The sequence below is a fragment of the Propithecus coquereli genome, unplaced genomic scaffold (genome assembly GCF_000956105.1).
Source record: "Propithecus coquereli isolate 6110/MARCELLA unplaced genomic scaffold, Pcoq_1.0 Scaffold110, whole genome shotgun sequence".
NCBI classification, from domain to species: Eukaryota; Metazoa; Chordata; class Mammalia; order Primates; family Indriidae; genus Propithecus; species Propithecus coquereli.
This window is the reverse complement of record NW_012134970.1, coordinates 262,412-287,142: the sequence shown is the minus strand read 5'-3', so window position 1 is coordinate 287,142 and position 24,731 is coordinate 262,412. Positions and strand designations below refer to the sequence as shown.

Below are 24,731 nucleotides of genomic sequence, written 5' to 3'. Positions count from 1 at the left end.
GGGAAGAGACAATCACATATAAAACATTAAGTAAATTGTATGATATGTTAAAATTGATTAGCACTATGCAGAAAAACTAAACAGGGTAGGGGAGAGAATGGAGAGTCCAGAGGTGCATGTTACAATCTTAACACAGTGGTGAGGGAAGGCCTTACTGAGACGGCCATCACTGAGCAAAGGCTCAGACAAACTGAGGGTGTGAGCCCAGTGAGTATGTGAGGTGTTCTAGGTGCTGAGAACAGCATGTCTGTTTTGAGGTACGGCAAGGAGGCCTGTGTAGAACAGAGTGAGCAAGGGGGATGGTAGAAGATGAAATCAGAGAGGTGAGAGCAGCTGGGTCACAAGGTGACCTAAGTCATAAGGCCTCTGGCTTTGACTCTGAGTTCGATGAGGAGCCACTGGAGGGTTCTGAGTATAGAAATGACAGGCTCTCACTGACATTTTAAAAGGATCACTCTGGCTGCTGTGTTCAGAATAGGAGAAAGGTGGAAGACCAATTTTCTTTGTCTTATAAAAGCAATCTCTAAATAGCTATGAAACAAGAATTAAACTCTTAGGTATGACTATATAGTATAAGCCCACAAGATCAGGACAATATGACACTGGCCAAAAAGGAAATGAGTATGCACTAAATACTGAAAGAGTGGTTAGATCAGCCCAGTGACAGCCTTTCTAGTGTCTCTCTCTTCAATCTTCCGCACCAGCTCTAGTGCTATCCTCTACCCCGTGCCCATTTCAAAGGTACCAGTATTTACTGAGCATGTACACTGCGCCAGGCCCTGTGTAAGTGGGAGTAAGGACATGATGGAGAAGTACATCAAGGAGGGTGACAAATAAATATCACAGCTGCTGCCCTGGGTAGTCTTTCTAAACAATCATGCCCTTCCCTCAATTAGAACCCTTCAATGGTACTACCCAGATATTTAGCCCCAAGGCCACACAACTTAGCACGAAGCTTAAAGCTTTCAGCCAGGGCCCAGCTCGTTTTTCTAGGTTTCTAATCTAGAAATATGTTCTAGCCATTTGGAGCTACCTGTAATTCTTAGAATGAGTTATTCTGCGTCACATCTCAATGAGTCAATACATGCTGTGCCCTCCTCCGACTGCTATTCATTTAAAATCAAATTGCTATTGGCCGGGTGCGGTGGCTCACGCCTGTAATCCTAGCACTCTGGGAGGCCGAGGCGGGTGGATCACTCAAGGTCAGGAGTTCGAGACCAGCCTGAGCAAGAGTGAGACCCCGTCTCTACTGAAAAACAGAAAGAAATGATCTGGACAACTAAAAATATACATATATATAAAAATTAGCTGGGCATGGTGGCGCATGCCTGTAGTCCCAGCTATTTGGGAGGCTGAGGCAGAAGGATAGCTTGAGCCCAGGAGTTTGAGGTTGCTGTGAACTAGGCTGATGCCACAGCACTCTAACCCGGGCAACAGAGTGAGACTCTGTCTCAAAAAAAAAAAAAAAAAATTGCTATTAAAGCCTCAGTTTCTATGGAAGGCTTCCCACGACATCACCAAGGATAGGTCACTTATGTACCATAATTTTATTATTTACTTACTCATCTTTCTAGACCCCCCACTAGGCCACAAGTTCTTGAGAACAAGAACCTGATTTTTTTTTTTTTTAATAATCTATTTCCAGGAACTAGCACAAAATATGATATATTCATTCCTTTATATATTTATTAAACATGTATTACATGCTGAGGTCTGTTCTAGCTTCTAGGGATACAGAGATAAACAAGGCATGGTCCTGACCCTTATTCTGCTCAGAGTTTGAAAGACACAGACAAACAGGAAATTTCAATAAACCGTCATGATGGGCTACAGCAGGCTTCAGGGCACTGCGCAGCATGTGGGAGTGGAGTAGTGGTCAGGGAGGCCTTCCTAGAGGAAGTGGCCTCTACGGAAGAATGAGTAGCAGATATGCAGTTGCTCAATTAATGCCTACCCCCCATCTCTTTAGGAGACAAAATTAAAGGGCTGACTGCGGTCCTAAAAGCTAGGGGTAGAGAAATGAAGGCAGATCATCTATACTGACTCAGGACTACAACCGAGGGAGGCAGCTGGAGGTTATGCTGAAGCTCCTCAGTGTGACAACCATTCTGTCACCACCACTAACTTCCCCCAAAGTCAACATGGGCAGAGGACAAAGGTTCTCAAACCAAGCTCCTGCCCTGCTCCCCAAATTGGAAACAAGTCGAAAGATACGCTTTTCTCAAATTTTTCTCCCATTAGTCCAACTCTCTGACCTCTGCTGTCTCTTGCATCTGTAGATCACGTTCTAATATCTGATCTGGCAAAAAATTGCATACTTAGTTATTTCAGATCTAATATGTTGAGATTTTACTATGATCTGCAAAGACCATCCTGATACCAGGTGCATGGCCTCCCCAACAAGCCTGAGAACCACGGGATTGAGAAGAAAAGCACAGCTTTCATCAGAATCCTGGCTGTGTGGCCTCCAAGTCCATGAATTTGGGCGAGTTATTTAATCTCGCCAGGCCTAAGTTTCTTCTTCTGTAGGAATGGGAATAAAAAGACTTATTTTGAAAGTTGGTCCATATTAACATTAAATGATGAACAAGAAGAAAAGATTAAATAACAGCAGAGAGTCAAACCTCTTTTTTGCCTCTACTCCTCTCCTTCCCCCATTAAGTCTGTACATTTTCCTCTTGCAAGGACGTTTTCTTTTCAATGCTGCTGTGAATTTTCACCTACAGGCAAACATCCAAGGTCTGAGTAGGGTTTGGACAAACAAGGGCTGCATGGCATGATTTACCAAAACCCTTCTTAAGTTTGGGTTTCCCAGAAGCAGGTCCTAAGGATCTAATTTTAAGTAGTTTATTTGGAAAGCGATGCCATGAAGCATAGTGGAAAAAGTGGAGGAGAGAGATGTGGAAGGGAAGGAAGACAACTTGGGGTATGTTAATAAGCAGGTTAATGCTTATTCAAATCTTCTGGGGACACCAGCAGACCATCTAGAACCTGCCCCAGAGTTGTCTCACCCGAGGGCATGGGTGCTGGGGTATTAATCCACCAATTGCTGCCCGTCATTGATTGGGGGCTCAGTGTTAACTTCCCAGCATTCCTGATCAGAGAAAGCTCTCAAGCATGGAATCATACCTACGTGCACGTGAAAGCCTTTAGTATGCGAGGAAACGGTGAGCTGCAAGGGGCTAAAGACAGCACCAACAGTGTCCACAAAAATTGCTGGGGAAAAGAAACTGGAAAAGCGCGCTGTGACGTGCAGAGCAGGAGAAATAAATAAATTTAAAAACTTGGTGCTTCCTATTTTATTGGGAAGACATAAGAAATCAGGAAAAATTAGAAGAGCAATAGGAGATAGGTAATTAAAGTGGTAAAAGGAAAATTTGGTATAGCAATAAATGTAGAGGCAAGCAGACCTAGGAACGAAGAAGTACAAAAGAATAGTCCAGAGTTAGGAGGGTTTTGAGCTGCAACTTCTATCATCTCCTGCCCCACTCCTACTTATTCTCCAGATTTCAGCTTAAGTGGTACTTGCTTGAAGAAGCATTCCCACCCAGGATACCACCGAAGGCCCTGTGCCCAGATTTGCACACCTAGTACCTAATACAATTCCTGGCACATAATAAGACTTGATGAATATTTACTAAATGTATTATACTCTTTACTCCCTCTTCATGCAAACAGTGAATGTGCTAATAAAGACTAGTTAATTCTTATGAATCAATTAACTACTACATGCCTAGTGCTGAAGATAGAGCCTGCACTGAATACAAGGAAGTGCTCAACTGATATTTCACAAAGCAATGACTAACACTCTTTATTTTATAAGCAGGCAAGACTTTTGGCCTCTTAGAACCAGTTTCCTCATTTGTAAAATGACAAGGATGGCCTATGACTCCACTTTGGGAAAACATTTCATGGGTGCCTTACTAATGTACTAGTGCTGGAAGCTGGTTATAAGCCACAGCCCCTGTCTGACAGCCTCACTGAGAGATGAACTAGTAAACAAATACACAATCTAACAATTAAGACTGCCATTTACTGGAAACCTTAAAAAGCCTCAGGCATTCATTAAAGCACACTCATTCTAATCTTTGCAGCAAGCTGTGTACTAAGTATTTTATCATCGTGCCCTCTTTCTACCCCAGCATGCTGGAAGACTCTATGCTCTCCTCTGTTCGGAGTACTTGATTATTCTACAAGTTTAGAAAAGCTGAGAATTAAGTCTGACTTGCTATGGGAGAAGAAATCAATTAGGGTTAGGGAGTGAGCAGTGGGGGAAGAGGAAATAAAATAAAGATGCTGAGATATATCAATTGGTTCACCACGAATGGAAGGAACAATGATCAACAAAATGTACAGCCTCAGCTAGCAGCCAAGTACCCCAGGCTCACTCAGCTGGCCACAGGATGATACTGATTCTAGGGCCCTTAGGTGGGCTGTTGTCCTAGCAGATTGGGCAGGAGTTTGTCTTCAATAGTTGCTCTAGTAATTGGCATGCAAGCTATGATATGCTTAATCTAATTTTACTTGCCTTATTTAATTCTGAAAACATCAGCCATCTGTTTCCTGGATTCTTGACTACACTGCCGCAGAAGGGAAAATCCGGAGATCTTTTCTCCACTTGCCTCTGCTAAACCGACCAAGGCTACACACAGCCCCATGTTAAGGGAAATAGTTATTAAACCCAAGGCCTCCAGTCTTCAAAGAAATGGACAGTAGTTAAATATACTTCAGGGTCAGGAAAGGGCACAAACTGGCCAGATCCGCAAACCTGCTTCACCTGCCACTATTTCCAATTATTCCTCAGGTGCAAACCCACCTTCACACTTCTGTAATCTCATCACCTTCCACGCTTTCCACACTCCTCTGGGAAGAGGGGCTTGTTGGAAGGTTTTCTATGCATTATCTTTCAGTATAGGTGACTAATCTTGCTTGACATATTTATTTCTTAAGACATTGCCTATGTTCAGATTCAAGTTGGAAATCCAAAATAATCCTAATCATAACCAAAATTTTGACTTTTAAAATTGTTCCTCTCTTTAAGCGCAGATAATCAAATTAAGCTTGCAGGAGAAGCCGGCCCTGGTACTCACACTTACTGGGCTTTTTTGTTTGTTTGTTTTTAAAGGGAGGTGCTCAGCTCACAATTGCTTTTGCTGATTTGTGTTAAGTGGCAACACCCCATGCCTCCTTTCTGGGGAACTACAAACAGATTCTGCCATTCCAGATGAATTCTGCTTCTTCCCACAAATCATAAAGAGAAAATACGAGACCATGCTAGCCTTGGGTATTTTTGTGTTTTTGGCCAGGTGAAAAAGCAAAACTAAACAGGGGTACCCCCAATGTACCCCTCAGCCCCACAACCCTTTATTTCTATGAAAGACTTGCTCAAGTCTGGGATGTGGGAGGAGTAACAAAGAAACAATGGGAATTGGGATTTGGGGAATAAGGTACAGTGTATAAACTCTGAGCGCAGGGTCTTTTGCCTGTTCAGTGCTAGAACAAATCCCTTGCATGGTGCTTGATAAACATTTGTTGAATGAATGAAAGGAAGCTATGCAACAAAGAAAGATGACTGGGAGGATCTCAAAAAGGCTCTTCCAGAGCTGAGATTTAGGAACTGTAGGCTGAGGCTCATTAATGGGCCATGAAGTCAATTTAGTGAGTTTGACTAGCATTTTTTTTTATTTAAAGAATGGACTAGAACAGAATAGAAAATATCTTAGTAAGGGGGGAAATATAATTTTGTAAAACTTTTGTTTCAGATACACACCCAGGATAGCAGTGTAAAATATATTTCTTACTTGTTAAAAAATAGTTGGGGGAGAAATATTTGCCTGGGGATATTAAAACACAGACTCCCAGGCTCAAGCCAGAACTTCTTGGATCAGAATCTCAGGAATTTTGCACTTTGAACAAGTTCCCTTGAAGATTCTGATATACACTAAACTTTAGTCTCTCCAGTCTGAGAACCACTGTAGGGTCTGGAATTTCAAGGATTTAACAGCCTTGGAAAAGCTGATCAACAAATTAGTTCAACTCTGTTTTTATGGCCATCATCTGTTTAAAGGGTCGGGGACAGGCATTTCATGATCATAAATAAAATTTGATTGTCCTCTTCCCGTCTATCACTGACCTCACCGCTGGGCCATTTCCTCCCCACTCCTTCCATACACTCACCCAAGTGGCCAATCAGACCTGTTCCGGTATAGGGTGGCCACATAGCTTGTATCTTCCAAAATAAACAGATGCAGAGGATTTAGTTGCCAGCTGTGAGGCTGGATTGGGGCCTACAGGGAGAGACTGCTTAGCACAGAACCAGCAAAAACTCACAGCCCAGGGCCAGTCATCAGATATCTATGTTAAGCAGGTGTGGCCTGTTCTACTCTAATCCTGGCATAGCTCTCAGCCACCTGTCCTGACAACTGCAGACAAAACTCCCTGGAATGACTATCCAGCCACACTGGAGGCCCAGGCTTCCGAAGGCCCACTGGGAATCCTCGACACCAGCTGTCCTTCATCCTGCACCATGGCATTCACCCTCCCCCCACACCAATTAACCAATCTATATCACGTGTATAAGTCCATGCACATTGGTTTCCCTGCAGAGGGAAAAATAATGACTTACATTTTGTTATTTTCATGTTTACTGTAGGTAATAACAAATACAAAAAGTCATTATTTTTCTCTCTCAATTCAGACATAGATTTTTGAAGTCAATTTTAACACTGTGTACATTGATCAGACCATTTTCAGATCCTTCTCTCTTTCCTCAGACCCTCCACTTTTCCTGAGCGGAAGGAGGAGGATCTTCCACAACCACCTGGATGGGAATCACCACGGGACCCCTTTTGCCTCTGGGAAGCTTTGGGTCACGCTGGCACAAGGGCTCCCTCCCTCTGGCCCCCTACAGCGCTCATTGCCTGAGCCACCCATCTACTGCTAGTCTGCTAGTCTCCATGTATTGCTGTGCGGGAGCTACTCTCATTCTTTTATTGTCTTTTCTCCTAAACTTACTTGCAAATTCCTAGGAGACAGCCACCATCCCTCAAACTTCTGTCTCGTTCCCATAGTGACTTACTTGAAAAATGCCTTTGTTTACATCAGTGTATGTGACTGTGGAGGGGCACACGGCAATCAGACTCCATGTCAAAAGCCATCAGCACTGGACAAGTTAATCAAAGTCTGTTCATCTTAGCAGTTAGTATCTTTCACCACATTTGGTTGGTCAAGCAACAAATTGCTATGGCTACATTCCAGATGCTAAAAATAGCAGTGAACATTAAATTTTGAAGAAAAAAGATTCTACACTAACAGGGTCAGACCAACAGTATTAAGGACAAAAGACAAAGTCAACTAGCTCCCCAAATGGTGTCAGAAATTTTGCTGACCAATATTCGCTGGGTTATTTATTGAGTGTTAGGTACCAACAACATCTTAATAGCTTTTTATGTCACTCTCATTTAATCTACACAACAACCTATGAAGTGGGTATTATTACAGTACTACATTTTACAGATAACGAAACTAAGGCAAAGAAAGCTCAAATACCTTCCCAAGGTTGGCAAACAGCAGAATAAGGGTTTACACCCAGATCTGTCTGCCTTCACCACAATCCTCTACTATCACTCTAATTCAACTCCTGATGTGGATTCTCAGACCATAACTTGGACAAGCTTTCCTTTCCTAAAGAAAGGGTCAAAAACAAACAATTTTTTTTAAACCAAGCAGGCAAGCAAGCAAGCAACCAACCTATTCACACTTCTGCAAAAAAAGCCAGATGGTAGAATTTAGAAATATACTTATCTACCTTGGCTCTGCAAGATCTCTTCTTTATGTAATAAATCTATCTCTTCTTGTCCATCACCTACCCAATTTCAGTTTAGACTCTGATCACCTCTTCTACAGACAATTTCAACAGCCTCCTAAATTCTGTTGACTCTAATGTTAGAATATATTCAGAATTTGACCACTGTTTATCACCCCTCCAATGAGCCCCTACAGTTTAGTCTCAACATATTAGTGTGTCCTTTTAAAGGGTTAAATCAGGTCAAATCACAATTCTGCTCAATACTACCTGTAACCTGTTCTCCCTCTATTCTCCCCTTTGCTCATTCCATTCTTGGCACATGGCTTCCCCGTTCCTCAAACAAACATGTCATGCTTCTGCCCTAGGGCTTTTGCACTAGCTATTTCTTTTGCTTGGGGCTCCTTTCTCCAAGATATTTGCATGGCATTCTTCCTCACCTTCTTTATTATGTCTTTGCTTAAAGGCCACTGTCCAATTAAGGCTTTCCCTAAATACCCGGTTTAAAAGTGTAATCTATCTTCCCACCCTAGGACTTGCACTCCTTCTTGGCTTGCTTTATTTTTGTTCTGAGCCATAGCATTTATCATCTAACATACTATGTAAAATATTTATTATGTTTATTGCATTCCCTCATTAGGATGGATGCCCCATGAGGGTAGGAATGTTTATGTTTTGTTCACTATTATATCCCCAGCACCTGGAACAATGCTTAGCACATAGCATGTGCTCAGCAAACATTTGAATTATTGTTTTAAATGACTTACTACCTAGAAAAACTGATAATCCCAGGTCAATGTCCTATGTTTACCCTATGGCTCTGAGTACTGAGGGTTCTGATCCATTCTGGGAGGTACTCATTTACCTGCTTGAGAAACCAGGGGCTGGGGAGCTATTAAAAGGAGAATGATATGGGGAGTTCTACATTTCAGTTAATCCACTTCAGTTCTGGGAGATGGATCTGGGGAGAAGGCTGAAATTATGAGTTCATTCCAATAGTTCAGCAAAGAGATGATGAGAGCTTGAGAAATAGTTACTAGACAAGAGCGTGATAATTGACTGGATGTTGGGGGACGGTGGGAATCTGACTGACTCAGGTTTTCGGATTGAATGACTGAAGAGATAGTGCTGGCAATAATGGAGACAGAACATACCAGGAGGAGCCCATTTGGGAGTGGACCCGAGGAGATAAGTCTTCTCTACTTAGTTGAACATTCATTTAGCAGTCCACTGATAAATAACTAAAGTGATTAAGGCAAAAAGCTTAAGGGGTAAAAAGCAGCAGATTATAAGCAAAGGAATCCAACAAGAAGAACATTGTTTATGTTTTCGTTATCAGTGACACTGAGCTGGCTTCTGAGCAGGCAGATTCCCTTCTAAGGAAAAAGGCAGGGATGTCTTCTCATGGGTTAAAATTTTCAAGTTGATTGTGCACCAGAAGATATATACTTACCAAGATTCTTGTACACTTCAATGACAACTTGCTCCATTTCATTGGAAAAGAACTTCAGAATTAGGCAATTTAAAAAGGGATCGGTCACAAAGATCCCTGAACAAAGGTTTACCAACAATAGGTCAATCCACCCCTTACATAACTGAGTTTTACCCTCATACTTTACCCGGAAAGTTCTCTCTATTTAGTTTAGGCCTGCGGACGATCACAAAGTCTTTGTCATTCCCTTTGCTCTTCAGCCGTTTCCTTGGGGGGCTCTGCGGGTGGCCCAGGTTTGAGAGCAGTTCCTGGGGTATGTTCTCACTGTCCACCTCCTCCTTCTCAAGGGCAGAGACCCCCATGCCTGAGAGCAGTTCAGAAGTCTTGCTGGAATCCCATCCCCACGTGAAGCTGGTGGTAACGTTGCTACTCTGGTCCGGAATCTCCTGGAGGTGCTTCCTGCAGAAGCGCACAATACCCCAGTTCCTTTCTAAAATACACCCATAAATAATTCCGAGGCAGGCATAAAAGAGTTGCAATTTATGTATTGTAGAAAACTTTCACGACAGCTAATGGAATTGCATTTTTTACATGCCCTCGGTGAGTTCCCAAGAATTAAAAAGGAAATGACAGAACATATCAAAAAAGGCTTTTTGATTTACGATCATGCAGAAGGCCTCAAGAATTTCTTCCAGTGGAGGGAACAGACAAGAAAAGAGGGAGGGCAATCACACAGTGATTGAAAACGGTAACAGGAAAGCCCAATTAGAGAAGCCAAATAAAACCGCACGCAGACCCCCGCACTAAAGCATTCATCCATCCACACTTTCCCCAAGAAGGGGCTAAGCAACCATCCACATAACAGTATTAGTAACAATATTAGCAAGTAGCAATATTCGCGGCCTAAAAGAATTAAGACAGTCCTATTCCTGCACTGCCTCTTTTTGCACGGTTTACCTGTGCATGGCGTCCACAGGTTCGGGAGTTTTAAATACGTGCATTAATTGCAGAGCTGCCCGCCTACCGGATTCCCGCTTTGGCGCGCGGAGGCTCCAGGCGTGCAGCTCCAGTCCCTAATAGCTAGACCCGCGAACTCTAGTAACGTTCCATCCCCGCCGCGCGCGCAGGGCTGCTCTGCCCGCTCTCCTTCGCGGCCGCCATCCGCGGCCCCTCAGCCTGCTGGGAATTGTAGTTCCTGCCCTGTCTCGTAGTCTGACTAGCTCGTCACTACTTCCTTCCCTCGCAGCTTTGCCCGCCTTCGAGATACCCACAACCTCCCGCGGGTGCGGGGTTGGTTGGCCCTCCCGGAGGCGGCGAGGCGGAAGCGGGCGGTGCTGAGGCTGACTGGGACATGTCAGCCGCTTGACTGTGGACGGGTTTTCCTTTCCCGGGAGCCCGCAGGCCTTCTGGTGACCGCCACGGCTGTCGCCTCCGAGCGTGGGTCCCAGACCCAGGACGGCTGTGGCGGACACCGACTTTCCCGGTCCCTTCCAGACGCTGTCTGGCGAGATCGGACGGTGAGCCTCAAGGGGAACACGGGACGCGTTTTGGGGTCTGGGGTCCAGAGCCGAGCCTAGGCGGACATGGAGGGGACCCGGGAGATCCCGAGCGGGTGCTGCCGCGGGGCCTACGTCCTAGGTTGCTGAGTAGAGGCAGTGGCCTGTCTCGCCAAGTGAGAGGCTGCGAGCCGCGGGCGTCATACCTGCTCTTCTCTTTGACAGGAAGCTTCTTCCTCCACCGGGGAGGGGAGAGGGCGGCCCTTAGGACTGGGTCTGTGGACAGGATCCTTCCCTCATATGTAAAATAGGCACGACAACGATGCACATATCACAGGCTTGGAGCGAGGATCAAATCAGATTAGACGTGTGAAAGTGGTTTGTAAACTAAAGTGCAGTTCGAACGAGAGGCTGTGGTTTAATGTTAGGGGAGCCGGTGACCCCAGGTGGTCCTTTGTGCGGTGGGAAGGTTGCGCATCCCCTTGCAGCCTTGACAAGCCTCATAAATGGAAATAAAGGGACTGTGTTTTGCAAAGGGCTTTACCGGTGTAACGCAGGGGGCCACTAGCAAAGCCATTGGTTGCTTGTTCTGGTTCAACCCGCTACATCTGTTTGCGTCGCCGCCTAAAATCGAGAAGAGTTTGGGGGTTTTTAAAGTAGGGACCGTGCCGTGTTCCGGGTAGGATGACCATGCGAAATCCATTGTGCAAACTATACTACAACTGTGGCCCCAGGAAAACAGTGGAAGGGGGAAAGTGGGTGAATTCCAACCCTTATAAAAATGAAGAGGATTTGTAAAGTTCAGAAGTAAGCAGGCTATCACGTAGTGCAATATTCAGTAATGCTGTATGACTTACCCTCTATTTCTCTGAAAAAATGATTCCTTCTATAGTGAAATTAAACCTCTCTTGCCCAGGTATGTATTTATTTCAAGCTTGGTCCGTATCTTGAAAAGTAACTGCTTCTTGATAGGAAGGAATTCATGAACCTTTAGTTTGTTTTTGAAAGTAGGTGAGATTGGTGTAAAGAAGGGATCTGTTCACAAATTGATTTTGATTGAAACTAGGCGAAAAATACTAGGCAGAGTGTTCACATGTCAGTAAACTAATGTTAAATGGAAAAATATTTTCAAATGCAATATCCTGATTTTCACAGTTACTCTGATGTTACTTTGGCTAAGAAGAAAGCAGTTGCCTTTGTTTGAATCTGTCTCCTTTCTATAGTCTCCTTCAGGAAAGTGAACAAGACAGAGGGAGCTGTACACTAATGGAGGAGAAAGAATAAATAAAATAAATTTATGATGCCATGATGAGAATAAACAGTTTTGAGATACAAAATTCTGAGCGGCCACTTCAGATATAGATCTCATAGATAGGAAGTTATAATAGGTAGGATGATTCTAAATTAAAGATGAGAAGTATTTATGTTCTGTGTAGGGTTTAGCTAGGAGTCCTCTGAGAACTAGAATACTTGTAATATCTGAATTAATGGACACAAGGTCCTTTCTTGGACTTCAGGGAGAGCCTGTCAACTTTGAAAATCAGTCTTTTAATACTGCGTTAGATTTCATTAACAGTTTGCCCTGGTAACAGAAATACTTCAGTTTGCTAATATGGGAATAATTTCTTTCTCTCTTTCCTTTATTTCCTTCCTCCTTTCCTTTCCCTTCCCTTCCCTTCCCTTCCGTCCTTTCTTCCTTCTCTTTCTTTTCTTTCACATTCCTTCTAATCATGGCTATTCTCTTAATATAGTAAATAAAAGTTTAAATTAGTACATACAATTGTTTTTAGTATAAGGAATTGTGTCCATTGAAGATTTAAGATTACTGGCTATGTGGAAATTGCTGTCTAGTCGCTTAAAGAACTATGTTGTGGTTGCTACTGATATATTCCATTTTTCTGATTTATCTTACTTAATTTTACTCAGTGTACCCCATGTTCCATTTTAATAAGAGATATACCTTATTTCCAGAACTAGACTTATTAGATCAGTATCCAGGACAGAGCAACTATTAATGCATTTTTTTAAATAACTGCAAATGACATTAGGGCAAGTAATTCCTAGTACTCTTTGGAAGCTTCAGATAGAATTCAAAGTGACTTTGTAAATTGGGAAAGTGTTCACCATACAACATGAGATGCGTGGGTGAGACAAGATGTGTGGGTGCATATCATTTATGCAGAATAAAAACCACAGCATAACTACAAGATAATCAGTATTAGGGTATAGGAAGGGCCAAAAAGGACTGACCGTCATAATTGACTACAAGGCATATATATATATTCAGTAGTATGTTAGTGCCATTTTTGGAAATCAAATATGGCAAAGAGATACTACTTAAATAGAAAGGTGATGTGCTTTTTCCTTAGTTCCATCATAACATGGAGTAAATCCTAAAATTCCTTTAGTTTTTTTTCTTATATTATTTAGCTTAGGGGAACAAAAGGCTGAGAACAATTACATAGCAAGAAGTTTCTATCTGCCAATCAAATTTCAAGGGGATCCTTTTCCTTCGATTAATTTTAAAGTAGATCTTTGATTCTCTGCAATTTAATGCTCTGTGATAGATAGATTGGGGCAAGAACTAATTTGCACCAAGTTTTCTACTTTTCCTATGTAGATTAGAGTCATATATTACCCTGAAATGAAATAATGGCAGTATTATCTGTTAGGTAAAAAGGTTTAGTTAAATTCTATATTAAACATGACTTGACTTTCTTAGTGTTCTATCTTGATATAGCTAAATGAATAATAGAATGTTTCTAATTTGTCCCCTGTGAAGACTGAACAAAATAAATTTTTTAAACAATTTAAATTTCATTAAGAAAATATGTCTGGATTGGAGAAGAGACATGTAATTGTGATCCAGGCTCTGTAGTCAGGGTGCCTTGATTTGAATCCCAGCTTTTCCACTCACTAGCTCAGGGAACTTGGACAAATTAGTTACACTCTCTGTGCTGTTTTCTCTGCTAAGCAAGGATATTAAAAGTCCTTTCTTACTGAGTTGCAAGGTCTAATTTGATAAAGCATGGTAGGTACTAGCATGGAATTTAGTAAATGCATACTAAATAAATGTTAGCTATTCCTTTTTTTAAAATTATTTTGTTATTAGGAAGGATTCTAAGGATTATCATCTATCAAAATGTCTTGGCAATAGCTATACCTGAAATCTTTAAGAATTCATTGAAACTTCAGTTGTTTTTTACTTACCTGCTTACATGGTTGCTACCTCTTCCCTTCATTCCTTGCCAGAGGCATAACAGTTTGTGTTTCCCACTGTCCTCAGAGGGGCTTGTCACACTTGGGAATTCAGGTTACCAGGTTGGTTTGCCAACTCAGCTCTTAGATGGCTTCAAAAAATAGTATGACATTTTTTCATTTTTAGAGTTGGAGTAATAGTCTCTTGTGGTATTCTATATCCTGAACTGGACTCTCTCTATTCCCAAAATCTTTAAAATGAGAATAATGATTATGTTTGGAAGATTTACATTTTGATTGGTGGTAGAAACCTGATAACTTCATCATTCACTTCTAGTGCTGGTTCTTTTGAGTTTCCATTATTAGGATCTTGAGTTGCTTCCTAGTTTTTATTATTTCATATATCTGAGTAAAAATACATGTTTAGGTTAACAGTATCTCAGTCTGATGAATCATTAGGTTCTATTCAGAAATTTTTCATTCTGTTTCAGAATCTTTGGTTTTGGCAAAATTTTTGTCAGTGTTTTGTTTGTGTTCTAATCAATTGCTACCAATTCTTCCTCTACCCCCCTCAATATTTAGGATTCTTCAAATTCCAAAATTATCTTAATCTCCAAAGTTTCCACTCAAAGTGTGGTTAGCCTAAAAGAAATATTATCAGCCATAAAGTACTCAGAAAACACTACTCCAATTCAGTAACATTAACATGTTAATTAGGAAACCATTATAAAAGCATTTGAAAGTAATATTGAATAATATCTTGATGATTGGAGAAAGATTGAATTTTTAAATGTTTAAGACTTTCAGAGCCAGTATTTTGCGGGATACAATATGCCTGCACATCAGACACTAAAATTTGATAGAATGAATGAATCGGCATTTTGATTTGGAGTAAAACCAACTTTTGCTGCTGTGGTGCTAATGTCAACCTAAAGTTTCCTTTTCATTGCTAATCATATGGAACTGAATTTTGATTTGCCTCCATCATAATCTTGCCCTTCCCTCTCCTTCTCCCTCTTTCTCCCCTAAACCTTGCAACTCCTTATTTGACTTTAGGTACAAGGTTAAAGATATGGGCTTTAAAACGGTTATTTTCTCATCTTAGCTTAGAAAATCCCCAATTTTTATCTCCAATTTCATGAGACTACTAGTCCTAACCTTGGTCATAACAAGGCAACAGAGTTCATCCTGAACAGAAGTAGATGATGTGGTAAACAGAGTAATAGACCTCTGAAGGTGACTATGCCCTAATCTCTAGAACCAGTAAAATGATCAGATTATCTAGGTGGGCCCAGTGTAATCAGAGGAGCCCTGAAAAACAGAGAGTACTATATACACAGACACACACACACACACACACACACACACACACACACACGGACACACAAAGTATGTGCGGAGATGGGTATGTTAATTTGCTTGAGTATAGTAATCATTTCACCATGCATATGTACAGTATATAAAAACAGCATATTGTACACCTTAAATGTATACAATTAAAACAATAAAGATATATAGGGTCACATACAAAGACTGGAGAGAGGCCTCTAGAGCTAAGAGCAAATGCCAGGCTTGCAAGGAATCAGGGATCTCAGTGCCATAACCATAGATAGCTGAGTTTTGCAAACAGCCTGAATGAGCTTGGAAATGATTCTTCTCCAGACAGAAATGCAAACCAGCTGACACCTTGATTTTAATCTCATGAGATTCTAAGCGGAGAATACAGTTGAGCCACACTGCTTGGACTTCTGACCCACAGAAACTATGAGATAATAAATGGGTTTTGTTTTAAGTCACTAAGTTTGTGGTAATGTTACAGCAGCAAGAGGAAACTAATACACTGAGTATGGGAAAAGATGTAACCAAATCATTTATTACTAGAATAAAGGATCCATAAATCTGTTTATTCATCTATAACTTTTTAAAGTACTATGAATGAGAAATTGAGAGCTGTAGGAAAAATAAGTAATGGGTATGGCAAGTTTCTAACTGATTTTTTTGTTTGCTTATGCCCATAATCTTACCACTTATTATTAAAGTTTTCATATATTTCATTGTTATCTTATTCTTTTTTGCATATTATATAAGAATATATATATTTCAATTAATTTTGGGTAATTTTCTAATGTTATTAAACAATCTTAACAAACATCACTTTTTGTACTATAGTAATATTCCATCATCTGGCTCTGCCATACTTTATTTAGCATTTCTTTGGTAATCTCTAGTATTTAATCTTTTTTTCCTATGATTGTTATATTCCTTGCACTGGACAATTTCAGGTAAGTCAGTATCTAGGTCAAATCATGAAGGGATTTTCAGATAATATATTTAAACCCACATTGAATGACTTTTAAAGCTGGATCCTAAAGGTGGTAATAGTTGTCATCAGCACATTCTATTACATAGCTTTCAGCTAACTTCTTAATCTGTGCTTGGCTTTAAAATAAGATTCACCTTACTCTTGTTGTAGTGGTATTAGTTTTTTCATAGAATATAAAATTTGAAAGTTTGAGTAATAGTTGGTAATATGCAGAGTTTTAAGCCTTTTGAGTTGTAAAGGCTTAATATAAAAATACTGTATATACTGAAGTATGCAGTAATGTTTTTATTCATTTTTTTATTCATCCAACAAATATTTCTTATTATTACTATATACTAGATACTAATTGGAGACTTGGAATATAGTACTGAATAAAGTAGTCAAGTCTCTACTCTCATAGAGTCTATAGAGGAAGGGGGGACATGTCGGGGGCAATTAATAAATATAAAGAATGTGCATTATATCATATGGATAAGTATGGTGAAGAAAACTAGGAAGATAAGGGGACAGAGTGATGAAAGTGTTTAATTTTAGGTTGAAATGCACAGAGGAATGGAAAGAAGCTACAATAATATAAAGAAATGGTGAAGAAAATAGTTTATTAAATGTGCGTTTTGTTTATGATATTTCATATAGGAATATTTCCTATACGAATTTACATTTACCCTGTTAAAGTCTCAGACTTTCTGTGTTCTTTTTATAAGTAGTTTTGGTTGGGGATATTTGTTGATTTGAAATATTTTATTCTGCCTTATTATATGTTATTAGGTTACATCACAGTCTCGATTCTCTATGTTAAGATATTAATCAATTCCTTGGAATAGTGTAGTCCATAAAGGTAATTTTTTTTATTTAGGAGTACAGGGATATCAAGCCATTTGCTGATATCTGTATTATCAGCTTTTATAATTAAGAATATTTTCAAATGTATGACTTTATTTAATGATCAGTGATAAATTTTCTGTGTATAAAATAGGTAAAGTAACTTTCTTTAAAGAAAATAAGACTTATGTAGATAATGAGAAGTGTAAGTGTATTTTGTGAAGCAGTAAATGAATGAGAATTTCATGTCAGGAAAGTTGAGTTGTTAGGCAAAATTAACACAAATGAAAAATACTGTTTTAAACAAAGGAAAGGTTACTTTCAAATGGCCTCTGTCTTTCTGTCTATTACTCCCTCTCTTTTAGAAAATCAAATTATGGGGTATGGATGATCTTAGAAAAATTTATTTTACTAAGTATGTAATTTCCTAGGATCTAGTCAATAGCTTATTTGTAGAAAATGTTCTGTTAGAATTTATAGCATTAAGAAACAAACTCCAAATGACACTGTATTGAAACTGTTCACATCTAGTGTTAAGAATTTCTTAATTTGTAATATCTTAAGAACTAGTGTTATTTTTGTTAAAATAACTTTTTTGGGAAAATATAATATATGTGAAAATTTTAAGGTGTGCTTTAAAAAATAAAATGTGAGTACTTGAGGATAGGAATTACCCTTTTCATCTAATTAATAATCCTGGAGTGCGGTAAAAAAAGAAATTCATAGTCCAATGTGAAGCATAACAGTTTTCAAAGAGTTTATTACATTAATAAATATTTAGGAAATTTCCAAATGGTCATTTCCAATGTTAATGTTGCATTTTGATTTTGTATTATTTTCAGTTTACAGATATGGTCCCGACCTGTACATGAATAACCTTGGTTAGAGTGAACATTCAATAATGAGCGGTGCAGCTTTGGGACTTGAGATTGTTTTTGTCTTTTTTCTGGCATTATTTCTTCTTCATCGATATGGAGACTTTAAGAAACAGCATAGACTGGTAATTGTTGGAACGCTGCTTGCTTGGTATCTCTGCTTTCTTATTGTCTTCATACTGCCTCTGGATGTTAGTACGGTAAGGGGTGAAACTCATTTTCACAATTTAAAAGACAATTGTAGTCATACAGCATATTTGAAATAATGTTATTTCTTAAGACAGCTAAATTATATATGGTTATACTTATATTTTGAATTTAGATGTTATCTTAGAAATTTAATCATTAAAAAGGATAGCCAGAAAGGTAAGTTTGGGTAGAGAGATTTATAAACTCCAGTTACTTGGTAACCTTTTGATTCTCATTTTTAAACCTTCATTGCTTTAGACAATATACAACCGGTGCAAGCATGCTGCTGCAAATTCAAGCCCTCCTGAAAGTAGCAACGTTACAGGATTGTATGCAACTGCTAACCCCATGCCAAGGTATTTCCTTTCTTTTTTTTTTAAATATAAATATTGTAAAGGGAGAACTATTTTAAAATAGTCAGTTTTTATCATTCAGATTTTATATTTGTAAGAGTTATGCTCATTCTCTACTGATCCCCCCACCTCTATTTTTCACTAGTAGACTTTATTACATTGTGTTTTATTTAAGGCTACATTTTAAATATTTATTGGTGCACAGGCCTTTCAGCAGACGGTAGTGAGAAACTTGAAGAAGACCTGAATTTTTAGTCCTGGTTCTTCTTTACTAAGTATGTGACTTCCAAGATATACTTTTCCTCTCAGCCCATCTCATATCTAAAAAATGGGGCATGCATTTTCTCTTTTGGCTATTTTACAAGGTTGTAATAAAGTACAAAGACGTTATTCTGTATTTATGGTATTCTTTCCATATTGTACATCCTCTGAAAGCATTATAGTTATAGATCAAGAATGAATAAACTTAAAACTGTCAAAAGGTTATATAATTCAAACAATTATAGATGCTGGCATCTATCTCCATAGGAGTTATGATACATAGTGACTGATTTTTTTTTTTTTTTTTTTTTTTTGAGACAGAGTCTCACTGCATTGCCGGGCTAGAGTGAGTGCCGTGGCGTCAGCCTAGCTCACAGCAACCTCAAACTCCTGGGCTCAGGAGATCCTACTGCCTCAGCCTCCCGAGTAGCTGGGACTACAGGCATGCACCGCCATGCCCGGCTAATTTTTTCTATATATAATATTTGTCCAGATCATTTCTTTCTATTTTTTAGTAGAGACGGGGGTCTCGCTCTTGGTCAGGCTGGTCTCGAACTCCTGACCTTGAGCGATCCACCCGCCTCGCCTCCCAGAGTGCTAGGATTATAGGCGTGAGCCACTGCGCCCAGCCGTGACTGATTTAATTAGCATTCCAGTTTTCAGGGATTAATTGCCTCATGTCTTACCTGCACCACTCCCTGCAAAAATAAGTAAATAAATAAAATAACCAGCTCTATAAATGGGGTGAGTGTGTATTTTAAAGGTAATCATTAGAGATTTGATTTCATGATACATTTGCTTTTTAAAGACTGTTGCGTTTTTAGTCTATTAGTTGAACATTAAGTCCTCTTTTTGCTCAATGACCAAAAATACACTAAATATTGAAAACTTAAATGGCATTCCTCTCTAGAACAAACTGTTTTGTTCTCTTTGTGTGTGCAGTTTTTCTTTTTAGTTTGATAGCTTTGCATTTTAAGTTTTTCATGAACTTTTGAGTTAGAATCAATAATTTAAAATTTGAGTCTGAAAATTAACTTTGTCACATGTACATCAATTGTATAATTGAAGTAGTCATTATTTATGATTAATTGGCTTCAAATTTTCATTCAACAGCCAACATCCATGTTTCAAGCCATGGAGTTACATTCCTGATGGAATCATGCCAATTTTCTGGAGGGTGGTATATTGGACATCACAGTTTTTAACATGGTAAGTGGCAGTGAAGGATAAAACTTTTAAAGTTTTGGCTAAAGTAAAAATAAAATGTGGTTACTTTTCAGTGAATGTTCATATTTTGGAATTTATGTCGCTTTTTTAAAAAAATCTGTATCTTCTCCCTTTCTTCTGGCTCAAGTATTTCCTATCTTAAAAGAGAAAAAAGAAAAGAAAAACCAGGCAAACAAAAAATAGAAAATAGAAATAAAGTTTTTCTTGTCACTGTTTCCCTCCAATTGTTGCCTCTCTCTTGACCTTCAATCCAGTCTTCTTCCAGACCCATTATTATATGAAATTGCTCTTGCTAAGGTCATCATTATCCCTTGGTTTTCTTTCTATCTGCTTAGCCCAACCTTCTGAATTTCCTTTATGGGCTCCATTTCTGTGGCCTATTTCCTAAATATTGGTCTTCCCTAGAGTCCCATCTTTGGTCATCTTGTTGTCTTACTCTTCCTGTGTAGCTGTAATTATAGCCATGATCTCATTGACCAGTAATGCATTCCGAATCTTTTCCCCCACAGCTTTATCTTTCTGCTGCGTGCCAGACTCACAGTACCCCACTGCCCACTGAGCATCTCACAGGTATTCTACAAACAACTAAGCTCTAAAACTGGAGGTAGTGATCATTGCAGGAGAAAAATCACACAGCAGAGTAGGGTAGTGCCTCTCTAAAATCATGCTTCTTAAATTCAACTTGGCCTTCAGCGTTGCCAGAGTTTCCTTCTTTGTTTCTTTAGTTTGCTTGCTCTCCATTCTCTACAACAAACATTTCTAGTGACTTCAAACTGCTGTCCCCTTTGTGGCTCTCTCTCTCCCCTATTCCCTAAAAGAAAAAAAAAATCACCTTTACTCTTAGCAGATGACTTGACTTTATTTCTACCGTACAGTGAAAACAGAAGTCATCAGATAGCAGTTCTTTCAGGTTCTCACCAACAGACCTACCTACCTGCCCATCTTTTCTTCCTTACCCTTCAAGGATGGAAGAATCACTCTTGTTAAAGCTAATCCTTCTTGCTGAAATATAGATTCCTCTCCTTCAGCTTTTGTTATAGACATATAGCTTCCAGTTTCAACAAAGCATGCACAGTTCTCTCATCCTTTAAAAAGAAAAAAAGGGGCTGGGCGCGGTGGCTCACGCCTGTAATCCCAGCACTTTGAGAGGCTGAGGTGGAAGGATCTCTTGAGGCCAGGAGTTGAAGACCAGGTTGGGCAACACAGAGACCCTATCTCTACAAAAAATAGAAAAATTAGCTGGGCATGATGGTGTGCGCCTGTAGTCTGAGCTTCTTGGGAGGCTGAGGCAGGAGGATCGCTTGAGCCCAGGAGTTTGAGGTTGCTGTGAGCTGTGATGACATCACTGTACTCTAGCCGGGGTGATAAACCAAGACTCTGTCTCAAAAAAAAAAAAGGAACAAAAAGTCTCTCAACTTAAATCCCTTTCCAGTCTCTACCTTGTTGACCTCATCACAACGAAATATTTTTGGGAGACTTTTTTTTTCAACTGAAGTATAAATTTGTACTGAAAAGTTCACAGATTATGTTTAGTTTAACTTTTTTTTAAAGTGAATACACCCATACACCAGCACTCTCAAATGATGATATAGAACATTAACAATGCCCCCAGAAGCCTCCCTCTTGCTTCCACCTCCAGTCGTCCCCCCACAAAGGTAACCGTGATTCTGACTTCCATCATCATAGATTAGTTTCGCCTACTTGTCAACTGCATAAATGTGGAGTTACACAGTATGAACTTTTTTGCATCTCTCTTTGCTTGCATATTTGGGACATTCATCTATGCTGTGTTGTATGTATCCATTTTCTGTTCTTTTCATTACTGTAAAATACTCCATTTTATGTTGATACCCTAGTTTATCCTACCCAGCCAAACTTCTTAAATTCTCTCTGTTTGTTACCTCCATTTGCTCATTGTTTGCTTGTCCTTCAACCCATAGTTTTCTGTCTTCTACTCCCCCTCCACCACTCACACATACAAGTCCTGAATTTACTTCTCCTCTTGACAGCATTTGATTCTATTGTTTACTTTCTCCACTTTCAAACACTTTCTTCTCCCAATTTCCACTCCATATACTCCTTGGTTTTCTTCCTTGCTCCACTTCTGTTCTGTTTCAGTCATCTTTCCTGGTTCTTCCTCTTTCTATTTCACTACGTCTCCCTTAAAAGTCGATAATTCTCAGGGGTCTGTCTCAGTTCTTTCCTTCACATTCTATATACTCATCCTTTCAGGTCTCATCTACCGATGCCGTATCAGTACCATTGATATGGTAATGACTCTGGAATCTGTTTGTATTTCTAGTCCTCTTTTCTGAACTCTGAAGCTGGATAGCCAGCTACGTCCTGTGCAACTCATCTTGGACACCTCCTAGGTACTATTTCAAAGTCAGTATGTTGACAACCAATTTCTCCCTTCCTGCTTCTTATTACCACCACCATCACCCTTAACCTTCTCAGCTAGTTCCAGTTTTGTTCCCTGTCAGTCCAGTCTCCATGCTGAAGTCTTAGAAAACTAAAATTTGGTCATGTCTCCTTTATGTTAAAGAAGATATTTCCTCATTATTCCTTCAGTCCAAATTCTTCATAAAGGCTTTAAAGGCCTAATTTAGACTGCTCTTTAGTTATCACACTGTTGCATTCTCTACTAGGCATTCTGGCCTGCTTTACTCCCGGTATTGTGCCTTGCTCTCCCTTGCCTCATAGCCTTTGCTTTTCCTAAAAGTTAATATTACAAAAATAATCATCTATTGTAATTTATTCAGTATTAATAATTATATTTATTAATGAGAAGAACTATACATTAAAATTCTGGTCTTTTGAGATTATATAGACATCAATTTTTAAAATTTTTTAAATCATTTTTTCCATCTGTCTAGGATTCTCTTACCGTTTATGCAGTCATATGCAAGATCAGGAGGGTTTTCTATCACTGGAAAGATCAAAACTGCACTGATTGAGAATGCAATCTATTATGGCACCTATTTGCTGATATTTGGAGCATTTTTAATTTATGTAGCTGTAAACCCACATTTGCATTTAGAATGGTAAGAAAAATAGTATTCTTAGCATTGCTTTTGTGTATGTTTGTACTTTTAAAAATTCATTTTTATCTCATATATGCAAGTAAACAGACATTTGATTGAGAAACATATTGTTCTATGTTTTATAGATTCCCCAAAAAGAATATCTGAATAATTCATATTACTAAGAAAGAAAATAGGGAATAACATCTTTAAATATAGCTTTTAGGCAAAGGATTTATGCTTTGTCTAATAGCTATATATTAAAGGCAATAACTCTAATGATTTTTGGGTAGAATTTCAAATTGTATATATGATAAAATATCTGTTTTTATTTTTCATTAGAACTTGTGAATATTTTTTTCTTTTTGTTCTTGCTGTAGTTTGGGGCATATTTGTTCTTAATGTTGTCTTAGATATTTCAATAAAATTGAAATCTATTTTATACTTATGATTTGTTTTGTTATATATGTGAAGAGGTAGGTCTGAAAATTTAGAAATAGAGTAGCAGTGATAGGCCTCACTGTTGCATTCCTGAGACTTGTGTATATCAACTTGAACACAAGTTAATTTAAAAATTTTCCGGGTTTCTTTTGGTTAATATTGAATAAGAAAGCACCTAATGGAAAATATTTTCTTTGGGACAATATATACATATTTTTGCCATGAATCATTCTAGATTCTGAAGCAGTGTTTGCTGTGTTAAAGTCCATTTCTGCAATTACATTTTATTTTTCCATTAAAATATGCAGATTATCTGCTGTTACTAAAAGAGTAGCTGAGAATTTGAAGGTCTAATTTTTTCATATAAAATCTTATCCATCCTTTAGGGTAATTGTTTTCTGAAAAAACATTTGATACTAGTTAGTTTCGTTTCACATTTTTGTAGGAAAATATGTTTATCACAGCTATCTGCATATGTTTTTCTGTCTTAGGAATCAACTTCAGACAATTGGGATAGCTGCTGCAAATACATGGGGTCTGTTTCTTCTTGTGTTGTTGTTGGGGTATGGCTTGGTGGAAATTCCTCGGTCATACTGGAATGGAGCAAAAAGGGGTTATCTACTTATGAAAACTTACTTTAAGGCAGCCAAACTGATGACAGAGAAAGCAGATGCAGAAGAGAATTTAGAGGATGTCATGGAGGTAAGGAAGTTTAAACCTTACAAGCAGTAGTCACCAATTGTATGCATCTCCTTTTTGTTACTTTTGGTTTCTTTTTGGTAGCACATTGATGGGCTTCAGACTGCAGATTTGGTGGTGTGCGGTCCTTCTTGATGTCTCATCCAGAATGACTTCTTATTGGCAGTTCAGCCTCATGAGGTGTCATATCCATCTTCTAACTGACAAAGATCCAGGGAAAATACATCCAATAGTGTAGGACTATGCATTTTGTCTTGGGGTAACTTTTAATAGTGACCTTTTTTATTGCCCAAAGTCTCCTAGATTAAATGATAAGCTGTATGGTTACCCTAACATAGTAGAAGTGAAAATAATGACCAGAGGACTCTTATTCCTGAAGGTTTGACCCAAGGTAGTCTCACCAAGTCTGGAAACCTCTTTAAAGAACAATTGGCACAGGAATTTGTAAGTTTTGTTTCTTGTCTGTAATGTTGATAAGGCACTTCATTTTACTTGTAAAATTTAGATGACTTGAACCAACTTCATAAGTTGGTGAAAGTATAATTTTCAATAATGTACATAAAAATATACAACAAATGATAACATTTT

At 39.0% G+C, this 24,731-nt stretch overlaps 2 protein-coding genes across 2 annotated transcripts in view; one reads left to right on the top strand and one right to left on the bottom strand.

The window, feature by feature from the left end:
- Positions 1-10,477, bottom strand: part of SKP2 (S-phase kinase-associated protein 2, E3 ubiquitin protein ligase) — a 30,936-nt gene extending 20,459 nt beyond the window's left edge. Inside the window, exons 1-2 of the mRNA XM_012649908.1 lie at positions 10,194-10,477; positions 9,424-9,695 (exon numbers count right to left, since the gene is read on the bottom strand). Of these exons, the coding sequence (XP_012505362.1) occupies positions 9,424-9,695; positions 10,194-10,237 (316 nt within the window). The 5' untranslated portion in view covers positions 10,238-10,477. The remainder of the gene's footprint in view (positions 1-9,423; positions 9,696-10,193) is intronic.
- Positions 10,478-10,583: 106 nt separating this feature from the next.
- LMBRD2 (LMBR1 domain containing 2) overlaps positions 10,584-24,731 on the top strand; it is a 53,460-nt gene continuing 39,312 nt past the window's right edge. Inside the window, exons 1-6 of the mRNA XM_012649408.1 lie at positions 10,584-10,753; positions 17,918-18,150; positions 18,398-18,495; positions 19,867-19,962; positions 22,857-23,024; positions 23,936-24,146. Of these exons, the coding sequence (XP_012504862.1) occupies positions 17,977-18,150; positions 18,398-18,495; positions 19,867-19,962; positions 22,857-23,024; positions 23,936-24,146 (747 nt within the window). The 5' untranslated portion in view covers positions 10,584-10,753; positions 17,918-17,976. The remainder of the gene's footprint in view (positions 10,754-17,917; positions 18,151-18,397; positions 18,496-19,866; positions 19,963-22,856; positions 23,025-23,935; positions 24,147-24,731) is intronic.